Raw genomic sequence first — 17,868 nt, 5'->3', positions numbered from 1 at the left:
AGTTGCGTGTGTCCGACACGGATTCTTTGCCCTTTTAGGCGTTCCGTGCTTTATAGACTTTGATAAAATATGCAGAATTTTGATCACCTTCAGCCAGCCATTTAACATGAAATTTCTGCTTGAGGAACCTCTTATCTGCCTAGGATAGCTCCAAGTAATTGTGGATCAAAGTTTTATCTAGCACTCGAAAAGTGCTCTGATTGAGGGTCACTATCAAGATGAGATTGGCATGCATTGAGCTCTTGTTTTGCAAGCAAGGTTCCGTGAGATATGTGGCTATAATGCTTCTTGTTCAGGTCTCAGTTCATACTTTAACAATCTGATGGGCGATAGTCCTCCCCCTTATCATGGCAAATCAGTTCTTGCTCCATTTGTCACCTTGAAAATTCCTACCCACTTCTTACACAACCTCACTGCCATTCCCACAGCAGAGGAAATTTGGCAATGCATCTTCTCGATGGATAACAACAAAGCTCCAGTGGTGCAGGGCAGTAGCGATAAGCTGCTGTCCAGCAACTATAGCCGTGAAAAAACCACGAAGGAAAGGGATTTCCAGCAATAAACAGTCAGAGAACTAGAGAGAGAGCAATAGATTGAAATTGGAGCGTAGAAAGATGAGTTCTAAGGCAAAGAGACCCGGAGAAACTCTAAATCAGATTTTTTAGAATAAGAACTGCATACAAAGTCTCTTAATAGACTATTTATACTAGGGTTACAGCAGCCCTAGCATCCTAACCCTTGATTACTTCAATAACTATTAAATCCTAACCTTTCAAAGTACTTAAAAACTCACATGACAGTTAAATGACTATTTACAAAAGACTTGGACTATAACTATCATCTACCAAATAACATAAAACATAAAAATTAAATAAGACACATAGAAAATAAGCAAATAAGTAAGTCCCCAAATAACTAGAACCCAAGCCTAGTTGGCTAGTGGGTCCGGTTAGTCTTGGAGAGCCTTGTAGATGCTCCTGCATCAACTCCACCCGGTTGGGAAAAACTCGACTCCGGCGAGAAAGCCTCCACAACTTCAGCATATATTTCTGGATCAGTTCTCTTCAGCTCTTCTTCAGCAATCCATGTATTGTCACTAGCAGGTTCACCCAACCACTTCACTAGAAACCGCCATTGCTGGAGTCGAGTTTTTCCCAACCGCATAAATGTGCTAGGAGCATTGGATAGTCCGAATGGCATCGCTAACCATTCGTAAAGTCCATTTGGAGTTTTGAAGACCGTCTTCCATTCATCACCACTCCTCATCCGAATCTGATGATACCCGCTTCTCAAGTCTATTTTTGATAACACCTTGGACCCCACTAACATATCAAGTATATCCTCTAATCGAGGGATGGGAAACCTGTATTTTACTGTAATTTTGTCAATGGCATGGCTGTCCAAGCACATCCTCCATGATCCATCTTTTTTTGGTGTTAGCAATGCTGGAACAGCGCAAGGACTCTTGCTCTCACGCACAAAACCCTTAACAATCAAGTCAACACTTGCCTTTGAATTTCAGCTCGTTGTGTGGGTGGCATTCTATAAGCAGGAAGGTTTGGTAAGGCCGCACCAGGCACCAAATCAATAGCATGTTGAATACTCCTCATTGGTGGCAAACGTTGTGGTAAATCATCACCAACCAGCTCTTGGAGCTCCATTAGAATATGCTGAATTTCAATTGGAAACTCATCAAATTTTAAAGGCTCGTCCTCTTGTACTTTCTTAGCAACAAGCGCATACATAACTCCCATTTCCTTACTCTCAAATTCAAACTTTTTGGCTGTCAAAAACCCATTAACTTTGGCAGCCTTAGAAGTGCCGGTGATTTCTTCTTTAAGTGGCTGCAAAGTCAACTTTTTCCCATCTTTGTGAAACGTGTAGGTATTGGCTCTAGTATGATGGATCATGTCTTTGTCAAACAACCATGGCCTTCCTAATAAGATATGACAGGCATCCATACGAACAATATCACACCAAGCTTCATCGTTAACCGTATTACCCATAGTGAATTTAATCAAACACCGTGAAGTGACCGGCACCTCGTTCCCTTTTTCGAAACTATGCAACCTTGTTGGGACTAGGATGCTTCTCAGTTTGTAACTTGAGTTTGTCTACCGCCTCCTGCGAAATAATGTTCTCAATGCTACCTCCATCAAGAATGACGTTACACACCTTTCCACCACAAAGTACTCATGTGCGGAATATATTGTGTCATCTCCAGTCTTCTTCCTCGACTTTGGGTGTTGTCATCACTCGTCTCACAACCAAAGACTCTCCTTCTACCGGAAAAAGATCAACAACTTCATCTCCGTCGTTATACCCATCAAATACTGGTTCATGTAATTCTGTTTCTTCATCTTCAAACTCTGCTAAGTTCACCCTTCGTTGTGGACAAGCTTAAGATGTGTGCCCCTTCTCTCCACAAGTGAAACAACGAACTTGTGAAGTGATGTCACCCTTTGAATTGCTTACACCTGCACTGTTTTGTGGTCCAAATCTTACTATTTCCTTTCCCTTTTTACTCCTATCAGCACCCCAAATGTTCCTACCTCCTGTTGGGCGCTTGGGATAGCACCCTAAGCACTTTGAGAACCTCTAACAGCAGATGTACTCCTCTGCCAAACAGCACCTGGGCAACCAGAAACAACTCTTCCGCCGCCACAACGCAGCACTCTTTTTTCCGCCATTAAGGCATGTTGTCGAGCATCTTCTAGGTTGAACAAACGGACCACCCCCATCTCATCTCTAATGGACTGATGCAAACCAGAGAGATAACGGGATGTCAATTGTTCGTTACTCTCATTTAAACCAACTCGGATCGAGAGATTATTAAACTTAGATGTATATTCTTCAACGGACATGTCTTGTTGCTTCAAACTATGAAACCTTTCATATAACTCCATTGAATAATCGGCAGGCAGAAATTGCTTTTGCAATTTTGATTTCATATGTTCCCATGTGTTGATTTTTCGCTTCCCTTGCCGAGCACGCTGTTCTTCAACTCTCTTCCACCATTGAAGTGTAGTATTCTTCAACTTAAGCTTTACAAACAACACCTTTCTATCTTCGGCCATAGGCTTCCACTCAAAGTAATTCTCCAAGCTTGCCTCCCAATCTAAGTAATCTTCAGCGTGCATCTTTCCATAGAAGTCAGCAACTTCAATTTTAATTCCTCCACCATTCAAATACAACACACGAACCAACTGCTCTTCCAATCTGCCGTGATCCAGATTTTCTCGATTTTCCGAAGTTGTAACGCTATTTTGACATATTTGGAGTGCGAATCTCGAAATTGCTATTGGACACAAAACGTCGGGCTTCGAGTCATCTTTCCGTAGCTGCTGAATTTGCCCAATTTGGAGTTTTGAGTAAACAGTTATGCCCAAAATACTAAAGTAGGTCCAGAATTTTCATCAATGCTCGAGCCCTATAGAGTTGTGCTCGAGCCCTAAAGCCTGAAACTTCTCCAAATCTTTCCGGTTGAGTCCCGGATTAACCCGGAAGGCCCCAAACATGTCTCTAAGCATCGGGAACATCGTAATAAGCTCTAAATACATGGAATTGACCGTCTCTTTGGGTAAAAACCTACGAAAAGCAAATAAACAAAAATAAACATAAGAACCGGATAAAAGTATCACTAAGGCTTTAACATATGCTAATATACAAGTCATTCCATAAATCGTGGCTATCACATATGTTAACAGTTATAATATAAGTAAATAATTTTTTTGAGGGACTTTCTATTGGCTGGGGCCTTAGACGACCACCTAAGTCGCCTAAGGCTCCAACCGACCCTGCAAGGGGACCCATTACCCCATTCCCTTTTTGTTATCACTACAAAAATCCTTTTCTCAGCCCTCTCTTCCTCTATCATGGACAATCCCCACTTTCAGTTTCATTAGTAATAGAATTTTGTTAGGATTCTATTTCAATGCTTATTTATACGTGTGCTGATACATTGAGAAGGAACCTTTGGATGATTATTGAATATTATTGATTATAATGATTTCTTCCTTCTATTTCTTCTTCTTCTTCCCCTCTCATTCTCGCACCCGTCCCGTGGCAGTTTGGTGTCAGACCGAACGATCCGAGTTCATAGCAAAGATCCATAGCAACAATCGTTACTGTTACAGAAACAAAACCATTGTTCATTGTGTTCTTACTAAATTACTAAAATATCCTAATATCAAAACATTACTAAAATTATATTAACAATAAATGAAAATCAACCCTAATTATCTATCCTTGCCCATCTCCAATCGATAGAGGTGAAACATGTGCACTACAAGCTCTCGGGCCATGTCCCGTTATCCGTCAATTCCTCTTGTTTGAGGCTTGTGTCACGTCCTTTTTATTCTTTGTTGCATTCAATAAACTCTTCATTTACCAAAAAAAAAACAAAAAAAAAAACATTGAAGAGCATCAAACAGAAATTGGTGTAACATTGTTGATCACTCACAATTAGGGTTATAATGGAACTTGAGTGCGGACACTCTTTGATTGCATGTTCTCGTTTAGTTTTTTTAATTGTACTTAGCCTAATTTTTGTAGTTCACAAGCTTTTTGTTTGCATAAGAATGTCTTTACTAACATAAGAGTTCAATTTAGGCAATTTGCATGTAGATAGATTGATCCCTCATGCAGAAATATTCATCTCCTAGATGTTGAGAGCAAGGGATTGCCCCCTTTAGTTAGAGATTGATACCATGCCAGGGCACGAGTTTCCTTATTTTATTCAACTATAAAGACTTGTTTCTTGTGGATTACAGTATCTAAAACCTATATATATAATCAAGGGTTGTAGCCTAGTGCTACTTTCTCACCTTCCAAATAGAAGTCAAGTTCCCGCAGGGGTAAAGTCGGTGTGTGATTTTCAAGTAGGGAAAAAAAACCTATATATATACAGATTAGGGTTTTGAAAACATAGATAATAAATAGAAGAGGCATTGATGAGTAAATTTACATAGAGATTCTATTCATAAGATAGCTTTCATGAATCTTTATTTTTATTTGTCACACACGTTGGGAGATCAACTAGATACGAGTATGATCTTGTGTTATTCCAAAGAATTGAAGAAGACATATTTTTGGAGAATAACAAGTGGCGAATCTCATATTCATTCATCAAACAACTATGGGTGTTTGGGCAACGCGTGGTTGGACACTAGTGAAAAAGCGAATTGCGTGGGGAGCGGATTCAATGACTAACAGCAGTAAAGTTGAAGAGAACGTCTGGCTTGAATCAAGGTAAATTTTTAGAAGTAAGAATCTGAGACCTTGAGGTTCAACTTTTTACACCCAGATGCTGCCCACTGGTTTTTTTTTCAAGTAAATTTGGTGTGTACGTGTGATTGTTTTATTTTGCTTATTATTGCTTTGATTATCTTTCTATGTTTGAATCACCAATTAGATTCAATAAACAAAGACATTAATATTAAGACATTCTAATTAATAATTAGTATAATTAAATTTAAATTAACAAATCAGCAATTAACATTTAGGGTTTTGTTAGACCTACTTATCCCCCCTCTAGGTTTGATTGGCATGGTACCCTGACATCATGGGTACCAATCTGATCCATCACTTTTTTTTGTCTTTTTTAATTCTTTCATAGCTTTAAAATATCGCTACTTCTACACATACAAGTTCAAGTTTAATTAATTACAATGTTGTGCCCAGCAAGAAAAAGAATGAAAAGTTAAGTACTTTTACAGAATTCTTTTATTAAGATTTGTGTCATTCAAATGCTACACAAATCATAATGGAATTATTTCATTTTCATGTGTCTCTAATGATATCAAATGGTTTCTCGAGCATCTTGTTTGCAATTATTATGACTTTTGACCATGTTGTGCTTCTTCTTATTTACTTTGGTAGCTTGCCCTTCTATGACATAAAGATCAACAGTAAAAATCCAACATTTTTAAAAAAATTTCATGCAGGATTTAACACTTCTCTGCCTGACATCCAGTAGAGATCCTGGAATAGTCCCCAGAAATGCCAGGCCTCCTGAATCAGATGAGGCATATGATATAGCTACTCCATCTATGGAGTGGGTCAATGGTAGAACCCCTCATTTGAAACTACCCCGGACAAAGGATGTGATTGTGAATGGGCACACAGTTAAAGTGAAGTACTGTGACACATGCTTGCTTTATCGTCCACCCCGTGCTTCCCATTGCTCCATCTGCAACAACTGTGTTCAAAGATTTGATCATCATTGTCCGTGGGTTGGTCAATGCATTGGAATAGTAAGCTATTTGCAGCAATCTTATTCTTAAGAACTTAAATAAGGTTACCACATTCCATTAATACGTTGGAGATGACTGTGATCAGTCTGATTTGTTGGACACTCTTGAGTCCACCAATGTTTTATCTCCTGTTTAGACACTTGCACAAGTGTCTGCCTCTAATAATTCGAAATTGTGCTGAAGAGAGTATTTTGTGTCTTCTCGTTCCAGATCATATTATAATGTTCATAGTTAGTAAAATATGGAATGAGAAAAAAAGAGTATGTGATACTTATGTATAAAATATGATTTTTTTTCCCTTATACGATAAAAAAAATCCGGTATAAAAAAATGTAAATTGTAAAAATGCGCACACACACACACACACACATATATATATGGACATAATACACATGCTAATAAAAATCGTGACAAAAGATATGGTAGCATTTATATATTATGTTTAAATATATTAGGATAATTCTTATTTTTTTCAATCAAATTAAAAGAGTGATGAGATGAGGATAATTTTTATTTTTTTTCAATCAAATTAAAAGAGTGATGAGATGAGGATAATTTTTATTTTTCTTCAATCAAATTAAAAGAGTGATGAGATGAATTCATGGCTGTAGAAATATTACAGAACATTTATAGAGTTCGTATTTATTTGTTTCAATATCTTATTTTTTGTACTTGCCAAAAAATAGATCTTCTTTTTATCTCAATTAGTAATATGTAGTTTTAGCAAATTATGTATAATTTCATGGTTGAATTAATTTGTCATAACATTTAACAAAATACTTAGATATATAACGTTATATGATACTAGTTATGGCTTAACTTCCTGGAAATGAAATGGTTAGGTTAATTAACGGCCGGTTATGTTATTATAATTGTTCAATGTGATGTTGTGGCCCGAATTTTGTTTTAGACCGGCGTTGTGCCCCTGAGGAAAAATTTTTGACCTATTTTTTAGCTTACGAGTCGTGGACCCTGTTTAGAGTTCTCGTGTAGCCCGGTATATAAGGGCATTTAGGATTTGGAGTAGGATAACGAGAGACACTGAACATCATAGAAAAGAGAGTGAGAGCGAGAGCTAGGGTTTGGGGGCTGAAACTTGTAGTCTCCTGATTTACGCATAATAAAATCTTTCGCCATATCTTTACCGTGGATGTAAGCACAACTTGTGCCGAACCACGTAAAACTCTGTGTGGCGTGTTTACTTTTCTGTTGTGATTCATGATTTGTTCTTGGTTGTCGGCATTTGTCGTAACATGCACTATAGAAAAAATTAATGTTTTCTTCTAATAATATGATTAAATGCAATGTAAACTTCTTAAAAGATTTATGTAAATGAAGTATTTTTTCATAATGCATAATATATATACCGTTTAATATGTGTATAATATGATTCAAGTAAAAAGTATGACTATTATTCATTAAGTTCGATGTTTTTTCTTAATTGTATGTATGTACGTGCATTATAGGCTTATAATGAGCATTTATTCCATATTTTGATGTTCATGTTTTTTTAATTATATATTTTTAACTATGACAATTTTCATATTCTCTTCAATATTTTCTTCTATAAGCTTTTTCAGTTTTTCTTTTATTATTTATTTTTATTCAGCTTTTCCACTTACAAAGGGAAACTCAGGTACACATAAATGCATATGTTCAGAAAGAAAAATATTTGTTCAAAGAGAAATAGTAGCCACCCTTGTCCTGATTTTGGGAGTTGCCACTCAACACCATTCAGAAGTGTCAACCATGATACTGTGAGCCATGTTCACAAACAACAGGACACAAATGCTGTTAGTGTCAGACCAATATATCTGATCTGTTTATGCGATGCAGTGTTAGCATAAATTTAGCATGCTCATAAGTCAAATTTGATGGATTTGCCAATATAACTGCACTTTTTGAGATCATTCAGATTCTAATTGACCATTGCAAATGTGCATTTTGTTCTGTAGTACGAAGTTTTTCTCTTATGGTTGTGTTCCACTTATTCCCTTCATCAACTGCTTGATCAGGATAATGCATCAGTTGTATCTTGTATAATGGGTTCCATAAGTGCCATAATGCATAAAATGAATGGAGGAAAGACTACATTTACATCAAATAATTAATTTTTTTATTTTTGCTTTAAAAAATCAATGGGTATTTTGATTTGGGCTCTAAATTGAACTGGAACTTTCAATTTTAAAAACAAAATCACTCGAGAACCAGGCCCTTATAAGATGGAGTGATTGTCTAAGCTAAATCATAAGTAAAAATGAGAGAAGAAACTGAAGATTCTAAAATCACACTTTTAAAGTGTTATTTTTCATTTGTTGTCGAGGTGCCCCATATCAGTTATATAATTCTGGTTTCTTGTTAGAATTAACAGGCTTTTCCTTGTTGATCTGTTTGCAGCGTAACTATCGGTTCTTCTACATGTTTATCTCAACATCAACCATCTTATGCATATATGTGTTTGTTTTTTCTTGGATCAACATTAACGAACAACGTGGTACCATCTGGAAGGCTATGTCAGAAGATATCTTGTCAGATTTTCTCATAGTGTACTGCTTTATTGCCATTTGGTTTGTGGGTGGCCTTACAGTTTTCCATTTGTACCTGATTTGCTCAAACCAGGTAACCTTCTTTCTCAAAATGTAATGTAACAAGTGATTGGAAATATGTACGATGTCTTGAGATGTCGATGTATGTTCTAAACAATCTTAAGAAAATTTGAAACAATGTCTTTCAGGTTGTCAACGTATCCGTTGGTATATAGTGAATATTTACAATGCTATGAATGTACTGATGCTGTTACTAGATGTTTTTACATGTAGCAGCATAATTTTTAATGTGTTAATAACATAGACATTATTGTTTGGAGATAATCAATGATTAATTTTTCTTGCATTGTTGCAGTGGAGTCAAAAGCTAATTTGTGTGTACTTTCATTTAGTTTTATTCTGAGTCGTTTTGGATTTTTCATAATTCAGTTGTCTGTTGTATTAATTGATTCTTTCAATGTGTTTTTTCCTTTCAATTCTTTTCTTCCTCAATCTTTGTTTATACTATACCATCTTTAGCTTGTTAAAATTAGAGTTTTAGGGCATACGTGTAAGTTAACATTGAATGTTTTAATGGAAAGTCTTCCAATCCTTATCATAAATTACCATATATTTGGGGTGACTGAAGTTTGAACTATAACAAGGATCAAATCATCAATTTTTTTTTTTTTTTGATAAGTACATTTCTAGGAAAAAAAAAAAAAAAAAAGGCTCAAAAGGGGAGCGCATCCTGGTATACAACTGAACAAAACAAGAGACTACTATAATCTTAGCATATCCACAAAATCCACCATATCTCCTATAGATTTACAGTTTTGCCCATGACCCAAAAAATAAAGCACTTAGAATGGAAAACTTCAGAATCCAAATAGGAGTCTCCTTTCCCTCAAAGTCTCTCCTATTTCTCTCCTGTCACAAGCCCCACCGCAAACAAAGAAGTGCCACTCTCCATGCCTCAAGCGTTCTCAACATGTAAGCTGGCAATCCAATGTACACCAAAAATGTCTAAAATTATGGAATATCCTTCCCTTGCTATCGGGTTATGTAGAAGGAGATGATCATCTCCTCTTCCCATTTACATATGCAACACCAAATACAATCAATTTCCATCTCCTTCTAAGATTGCCTATTGTCAGAATCCTCCCCATTGAAGCCGTCCATGCAAAAAAGCCAAATTCAACGGTGCTTTTGTGCGCCACACTGCCTTCCAAGGAAAAGAATTCTCTCAAATTGCCACTAGTCTCCAGTAGAAAGAATGTTGCTCGAATCTCCAGCAACTAGAGTCCACCCAAATCCACTCATTTATCCCCTCCCCCACCACATTCTGGCAATAAAGCAAGGCCAGAAACTCTTCAATGTCTCCCAACTTCCGATCCTGGAAATTTCTTCCAAAATGCACATCTCATGTCATCCTACCGCTACCGAGACGATAACAGTCGGCTAATGAGATTTGTTTGTCCACGACAATCTCCCCACTAAGCATCCACCCAAAAGTTGATGTGTCTCCTGCTCCTCGGTTGAAACCGAATATGTTTTAAAAATTCATCTCATCTGAGAATGAATTTCCAAACCCCTACTCCTATCAGAGCTCTCACCTCCAACGAACAACATCCTCCCCTACCTTCACTTAATTTGAACAGGATAACTCTCCTTTGTAATATTTGCCTCTCCACCCCAAATATCCACAACCACTTGCCCAATAAAGCTCTGTTGAACCTCTCCGATCTCCTAACACCAAGGCCCCCCATTTGAATAGGCCTGCAAACTTATTCCCAATTCACAAGATGGAACTTGAACTCATCACCCATGCCACCCCATAAAAAGTTCCGTTAGAGTTTCTCATTCCTCTTCACGACAGAGAGAGTAATTAGAAACAGGGAAAGGAAGTAAGTTGAAAGACTCGAAAAGGTACTCTTCATGAGAGTTAAATGCCCCCCTTTTGAGAGATATTGTTGATGTGTGTTTTTCAATGATAAACCACTCGCAATAGAATGAATCCTTATAGGATAGGGCTATAGGATAGGGCTATGTTGAGAGCGTCGAACCTCAAGGACTGTGGTGGATTACTAAGTATAAAATTATTCCCAATCTGATTTAAGAAAAGAGATTGTTTGGTTGTTTTTCTATTTCTAATTGCAATGAAAGTAAAACTGTAATTTTTATTTTTTATTTTCACTAGTAAAACTGTAGTTAGACCAAGTTAAATGATAAGAGATATCAGGGAGATAAGGCCTAGGGAATTGACTTCACCACTAACCTCATAACAATGGTCAATTATATTAAATATAGGAAAATTTATTATATGTATGATTGCTAACCATGTGGCTACAAGCTCACCTTGATTCAATTAAGAGGATATATATAATCGAGCATTAAGTATAAATCATCTTCGGTTGGCACAAATTGTCTACCTAACTACTCTAAACTAAGGTGTAGTACAACTTGTCTTCCCTAAGCATGAACTATCAAAACCCTTGTTTATATATTCAATGAAAACCATTGGATGATCATTACTTCCATAATCACAGAAAATACAAGTAATTTGATTTCAATAATAACAAACCAATTCTAAGACAAGATCATGATTCTATTAAAACTAAATATTAACATTAAATCCAATTGCTTAGTTCAACTAAGTCAATTCTCAAACTATGCAATCACAATCATACATAACTATAAAAACTCCCCAAATATAATTGTAATTAAACCATGTTACTTGGTTAGGGTTACATCAATTCCCTAAGGAAAGATTTAGCTTCTCATGGAGAAGGCAGAAAGCTTCGATGATGTGATGAACTCCATGGACTATAAATTCTGACCGGAATCACCTTCTTCAACCTTCAAAACTCAGCAACAATGGAGAGAAGCCCTTAGCCGCCAATCTCTCTCTCTAAACTTTTCTAATCTTCCCTTCAATTGGGGTAATCTTACCCTAAAATTTACTCCAGAACGGGCCCTGAATGTCAACCATAAGCTTTTGATGAAGTCCGGCCCGTATATGGTAAGAAGAGATCAAAACATACAATTCCCGCAACTATCAGGATTTCTATCTAATGCACTTAGGATCGATCTTAGATGAGCTATGATCGATCCTAAGTCCCGTTGCGATCAATCGTAGCTTGGCTGGGATCAATCGTAGCTTGGCTACGATCGATCCTAACCCTGGCAGTGAATTATAGGAGTTTGGCAAGGCTTGCAATATATTGGTTAAATCTGCTGAAGTGATTAGGATCGATCCTAGCTTCATGGATTTCCCCTTCTCATGCTCCTTGAGCCCGGAATCATCCCCGAACACACCAGTGCCTCTCCCAGTCCTTGGAAACATCATTAAAGGCTTGAAATAGGTAGACTTGATTGGTTTTGATGATGAGTACCTGAAAATAACCGAAACCAAGTAATTAAGGTATTAACATATGAAACTTTAAGGGCTTGAATGTGCAACATTCAGCACTTATCAATTGTTTCTTCCAATCCACTAGCCTTTTCTCATAACAATCAATATCTGGGTCCCACATAGCTACTCGCCTGTAGGGCGATCCCATTAGCCTAGATAGGATATCGGAAAAGTCGCTACACCACACCCCAAGATACTTGCCAAAGAGGTGATCTCCTCTACCTCCCCTACTGGCACAATCTCCTCTTCCCAACATCGAATTTCAGTCCGAACACAGAGAAAATGCAACTGAGCCTTATCCGCATCACAAAACACAACAGTACCATTGTCAAACAATAGATGTGAGATCTCCAGCTTACCGGAGCTCCCTACCCACTTTGAACCCTTTGATAAAACCCAACTCCATAGTCATCCCCATCAGCCTGCTAAATGCCTCCATCACTATGATGAACAGGAAGAGGAAAAGCGCATCTCTGTGCCTCAAGCCCCGCAAACCACCATAGAAACCAGTTGGAGACCATTCACCAAAATAGAAAGCTCCCAATTCTGATGGAAAAACCCTATGTTGTACCCATTCGGCCTGGGAGCCTTCAAGGCAAAAAAAACCTCCTCATCCTCAAATGACCTCTCTAGGCGATCTCTATTCTCCAGGCTTTAAGTCTTCTTTCCAGAGCAGTATGGTTTCTGCAATTCCGATATCCAAGTCAAAATTTATGACCAAAACACTGAAGCTGATCCCGAACTTTCTTTCCAAATTTGACTATGGAAATTTCCTTTCTTCAAAGTTAATTCCCATAACGAATTTTGCTTGCCGATAACTCTTCTAAAAATCTTCTAGAATTCTCCTTGAATGATCTTAGGCATTGGACCACCTTGGATACTCCAGCTCTTGCACGTTTCTTTTCGTCCATCGAACTTAATGCACCATTGATCGATTGAGGCTACAACATGTTTCGAGCAAAGGCAACTGGAATTTCTGGAATCGAAATAATATTTAGGTCGATCGATCGAAGCTCTGAATAGTTCGATCGAAGCTCCAATTTTCCTACAAAATAAAACATGCAATGACTCATATAATTTATGCATTAATATGCTATTTTAACCAAGAAAATTATGCAACAATTGAAAATATGGATTTATTTTATTTTTTTGTATAAAACATGAAAATTAATGAAATATAAATGCGATAATGCGTAATAAAACTATAATAATAATGCAATTTTAAGCTATTATCATAAACTTCTCCGTGCTCTTCTAAGTTTTTATACAATGACTAAGGATGGTTCTTTTCTAATGTCTTAAAGGGAAGTTTGGATAGCTGACAAATGGAATAATTCTCTTGTATTCTACATAGCAATTTTTGTCAAATTGCAATAAAACCCCTGAACTATTCCAGTTGCAGATTACCCCCTCCAACTATTATTTTAGCAGAAAACTCCCTTATATTGTCACGCTTTTCGCAGATTGCCTCCTTCCATTAAACTGCCAAAAAAATGTAATGACTCTTTAGTCAGATGCTAGTCATGTGAGATCAATAAATAATAATATGGCAAAGTTGCCCTTTTAAAAGATTTATAATAAGGTGAATTGCAGTAAACCCTGTTGCACAAAATTCCCTCCAGTTATTATTTTCACAAAAAACTTCCTTATACTATCACGCTTTATGCAGATTGCCCCATTCCGTTGAGATGCCCGGAATGGTGATTATTCTTTTCATGGGAACCTTAAATAGTTCGATTAATGGCGCCCTAGGATGGTGAGCTGAGAGCAAAAATTCCAAGTGAGGAATTCATGGGTGCCTTGGGATGGACAAACACCATTACACAAAAAGACATGGTTTTGTATAGTGGCAGTATCGTCTTTTCAACCTTTCAGTGTTTTTTATTGTTTTTATTTCTATTTTAAGGAAAGGTCAAATATTTATATTCACATTCCTCGGGGGGATGTTGTTGGGAATTTTCTCAAATTCCTATTCTAATTATGTTTCTATTTTAGAGTTGTATTACATTACGAAATTTCTTGTTAAGCAAGTCTTGGGCTCTAATCCTTGTCCAATAAGGAATTGGGTCTAGCAATCTATAAATAGACCTAGGTTATGGGTTGAGACTTATGAAGTTGAGAGAGACGGAGTTTTGATGGGTATAGGTATTTAATAGGTTAGTAGAGTAGCAAAAACACTGAGGCAGATTATGCAACAGAGGAGGTTTACTGCAATTTGCCCCTATTTTAATGAGTCCATTTTACTTTTGTTGTATTTGAAGTGAGTCTACATTGTAATATGCAGCAACTAGTTTCTAGAGTTTAATTTATTTATATATTCATTATTTATTTTGTTGATCAATTTGAAAAATTTTCAATCAGACCTTTATAAAATTGAGGATCATTTTGATGGTTGTAACTTGAAAGATTTTGATACTGTGAAGTTATATAGGTACATTGATACAGATGATGTAACAAAAGACTCTGGCTTCGTAGGTTTGAACTAATTTACAACTTTTGAAGGGTTAGCAAAATTTGTTTCTGTAATCTGTATGGATTCTTAAAACTTAGTGAGCTCTAAGTTAACTAATTATCTCATTTACATGAAACATTTCTTTGGATCTTTCACTATGTGATATAATTACCTAAGCATGAACTAGAAACTCTGAAGTCTTTAAATAGGACAAATAGAGTTTTTAGCAAAACCGAATTTTACAAGTTGAATAGGTTGTCTTACTCCCCTTTCCTGTTGAAAATATACCCCATTTACATCTCAGCAAGATAATAATAATGTAATGTCTTCCCATTTATCATTTTTTATGGTGCATTTAGATAGACACATACCTACATAGATAGACAAACCTTGCATGTGCCGTACATGCAAGGTTTATATCTTTGATGAGTAAATGTTTGGAATTAATATCTTGCTCTGCTAGTCTATATCTTTGCTGAGTAAATGTGTGTTTAGACCTCATATAATCCTTTTCAATCCTTGCTTTTGTGCAGACAACTTATGAGAACTTTCGGTACCGATATGACAAGAAGGAAAACCCATATAACCAGGGGATCATAGAAAACCTTAGAGAAATCTTTCTCTCTAAGATCCCACCATCATTGAATGAATTCCGAGCACTAGTTCAGGAAGATGAAAATATGGTGATGGAGCCCACAACTCCAAATCTTGTGGGAAGTATCACTAGCTCGAAGGAAAAGATTGATATTGAAATGGGATCTAAGCTGGCAGAAGAGAGTGGCTTTTCACTTCCTGAAATTTTGCGGAATTTGGATTATGACAATATAGAGGATAATTTGAAAAACAAGGAAGGAAGTGGAAGAATTGATTCTGACCAAGTTTTCTATTCTGTTGAACAAGAACCAAAAGGCTCTTGGCGAAGCTCCACTCTTGAAGATGGGTCAAATGCAGAAGAGAAAATTGATGAAGGAAGTAGCTCTTGTCAAATCACAAATCCGGTTCTTCAAGTATGAGGTATTTATCTTCCTCTTCTTTCTATTGTGTATGGTTAATTTTTACTTTTGTGTCTTCAGCTAAGCATCTTTCGGTTCTTTTTAAATTGTTGGATACTTGGATCTGCAAGCAGATAATGTTTCTCCTAGATTTAAAACTTGAAACAGACAAATCCACAACAAGGCAAACGCATATGCTAGAAAATAAGAATTTTTCGAAAGAAAAAAAATTTAAAAGTTCACTAGACAAATAAAAGAGAAGACTAAGATTAGTACAAATTTTGGATATGAATATTTAAAATGGTTGTTATGTAATTGTGTGTAACAAAATGCTTTCAGCTCTATTATTTTTTCTTCTTCTTCTTCCCTTTATTTTTTTTTTTGTATACATGATTTACAAAATTTATTAAGTTGCCCCTTATAAAACTTATTTTGCCCTATCAAAAATTTCCCACCCGTTACTGTTAATGATCTCCTCTTTTCCCTCTTCCTCTCTCAGACACCATATCCCTATGCGACTTTCTCACTCCCTTCTCCCCCTCGAATTAGATGAAGTGGACCAGCTATTTTAGCCTAGAGTCCCTAGAAAACTTATTTATCCTAAACCTGTTGACGTACTTGACAAAAGTTGTTATCAACAAATGAAATATTTAGATCTGTCTTTCTTAAAAATCTCAACGTGACTCTATAGATGCTACAAAATAGTCTCATTTTTTGAATGGCATGAATGATGGGGAAAATACTATATTAAAGAAAAATGATTATTTCCATGCCTTGCATAGTATGTAATTTATGAGTCTACGTTTGTTGCTAGTAATGATTCATTTCTATTTGCCCTTAGTGGGGCAAATGTAGCAGATTCAACATGAATTTCTTCCATTACAAGTGATGGCTTTCACATGTTTTTAACTAGGTATTGCTTTGGGACTTCTCTTTCACTGCATTGACACTATGATGGATGAGAAGGTTCTCTTGTTCTATGATCACAACATTTACAAGCATTGGTGGACCGAGACTGTGTAATGTTCCGATTGTAGAGGTCGACTGCAGGAAGTTTTTTATACCCGAAAAATGAAAATATCAATTGAGCACTCTTCAATTTCAGATTCACACTTGTTGTAAGTAGTACTGTCCATCATGCTCAAAATAATGAACTTGCAAAGAAGTTGAATTGTTCCTGTAAAGGTGAGAATGGTCAATGGTTCTTTAGATTTTCTTTCATTTTATTTTTTTCCCCCCATCCCCTTTTTCATTTCGCCATTTTAAACTTGGATTGGAGACATTCTGCTAGGTCAAATTGTTGTTCTCCTTGGTTTATTTGATCTCATGCAGTCGCATTTGAGATGTTTTTATAACCTAAAGTTTACAGGTATCTATAGTGCTTTCTGGACAATTCTCAAGATTCTCAAGCAAAATTTCTTTAAAAAGCAAAAGGGAACTTACTATGACATTCCTTATGGTTTGACATTATTATCACCATTAGATTAAACATTTTTATATAATTGAACAAATTATCTAACCTCTCCTGGGGTTTAACAATTCTGCACACAGTGCTCCTAAGTTTTGAAAAATTACTCTGATCTCCCCTAAAGTTTGTGCTTTGGTATCACTTGCCCCCCTTCAACGTTTGAGAAAGCTGATGTCAGCATAAAAATATAATTTGAATAAAATAATAAATACAAATGTAATCCTGATTTTACCCTTCAAACATACAAAAAGAGTATAATTTCCTCCAACTGTTTTGTGAAATCACATCTTTATCCCTATTAAAATAATCACAAAATGACAAGATTATCCTTAACTTTATCTACTTAACTAACCTAACTTTGTCTACTTAACTAACCTAACTTTGTCTACTTAACTAACCAAAATCTTTTATATACATGTAGCCATATCTATGCATATACATACAATTATGCACACACTAACTAGAGAATCGGTTCGAATCGAACCGAACTGGTGTTTCGGTTCCTTTTCCTCAACGGTTAAGGTTTTAAATATTTAGACTTCATCATCTTCCCTAAGAATAAGTTGGCACTTAGTGAGTGCTTAGACATATTCTACGTTCTTTATTAGTTTGTTATAAAGGTTTTAAGTGTTTATTCTGGTGTTTGAATATCATCGATAAACTAGTGCTACACTGCATAAATTTTGCATCTCCCTTTCTTATCTATTTGGAGACTTGTCCGTGATATACTACTATTCCTTCTTTTGATCGCTTGATTAGTTT

At 36.3% G+C, this 17,868-nt stretch overlaps 1 protein-coding gene across 2 annotated transcripts in view; it reads left to right on the top strand.

Moving 5' to 3' along the window:
• The window catches only part of LOC132289949 (probable protein S-acyltransferase 4), a 31,115-nt gene extending 14,122 nt beyond the window's left edge, over positions 1-16,993 (top strand). For both annotated transcript variants that reach the window (XM_059790034.1, XM_059790031.1), the window contains 4 exons: positions 5,946-6,254; positions 8,652-8,873; positions 15,180-15,660; positions 16,552-16,993. In XM_059790034.1, coding sequence (XP_059646017.1) covers positions 5,946-6,254; positions 8,652-8,873; positions 15,180-15,659 — 1,011 coding nt within the window. In that variant the 3' untranslated portion in view covers position 15,660; positions 16,552-16,993. The remainder of the gene's footprint in view (positions 1-5,945; positions 6,255-8,651; positions 8,874-15,179; positions 15,661-16,551) is intronic.
• The last annotated feature ends 875 nt before the right edge of the window (positions 16,994-17,868 follow it).

The sequence above is a fragment of the Cornus florida genome, unplaced genomic scaffold (genome assembly GCF_030987335.1).
Source record: "Cornus florida cultivar Cherokee Brave unplaced genomic scaffold, ASM3098733v1 CherokeeBrave_3.0.0_Hap2_Chr02, whole genome shotgun sequence".
Classification (NCBI taxonomy): domain Eukaryota; kingdom Viridiplantae; phylum Streptophyta; class Magnoliopsida; order Cornales; family Cornaceae; genus Cornus; species Cornus florida.
This window is presented reverse-complemented; position numbering and strand designations above follow the sequence as displayed.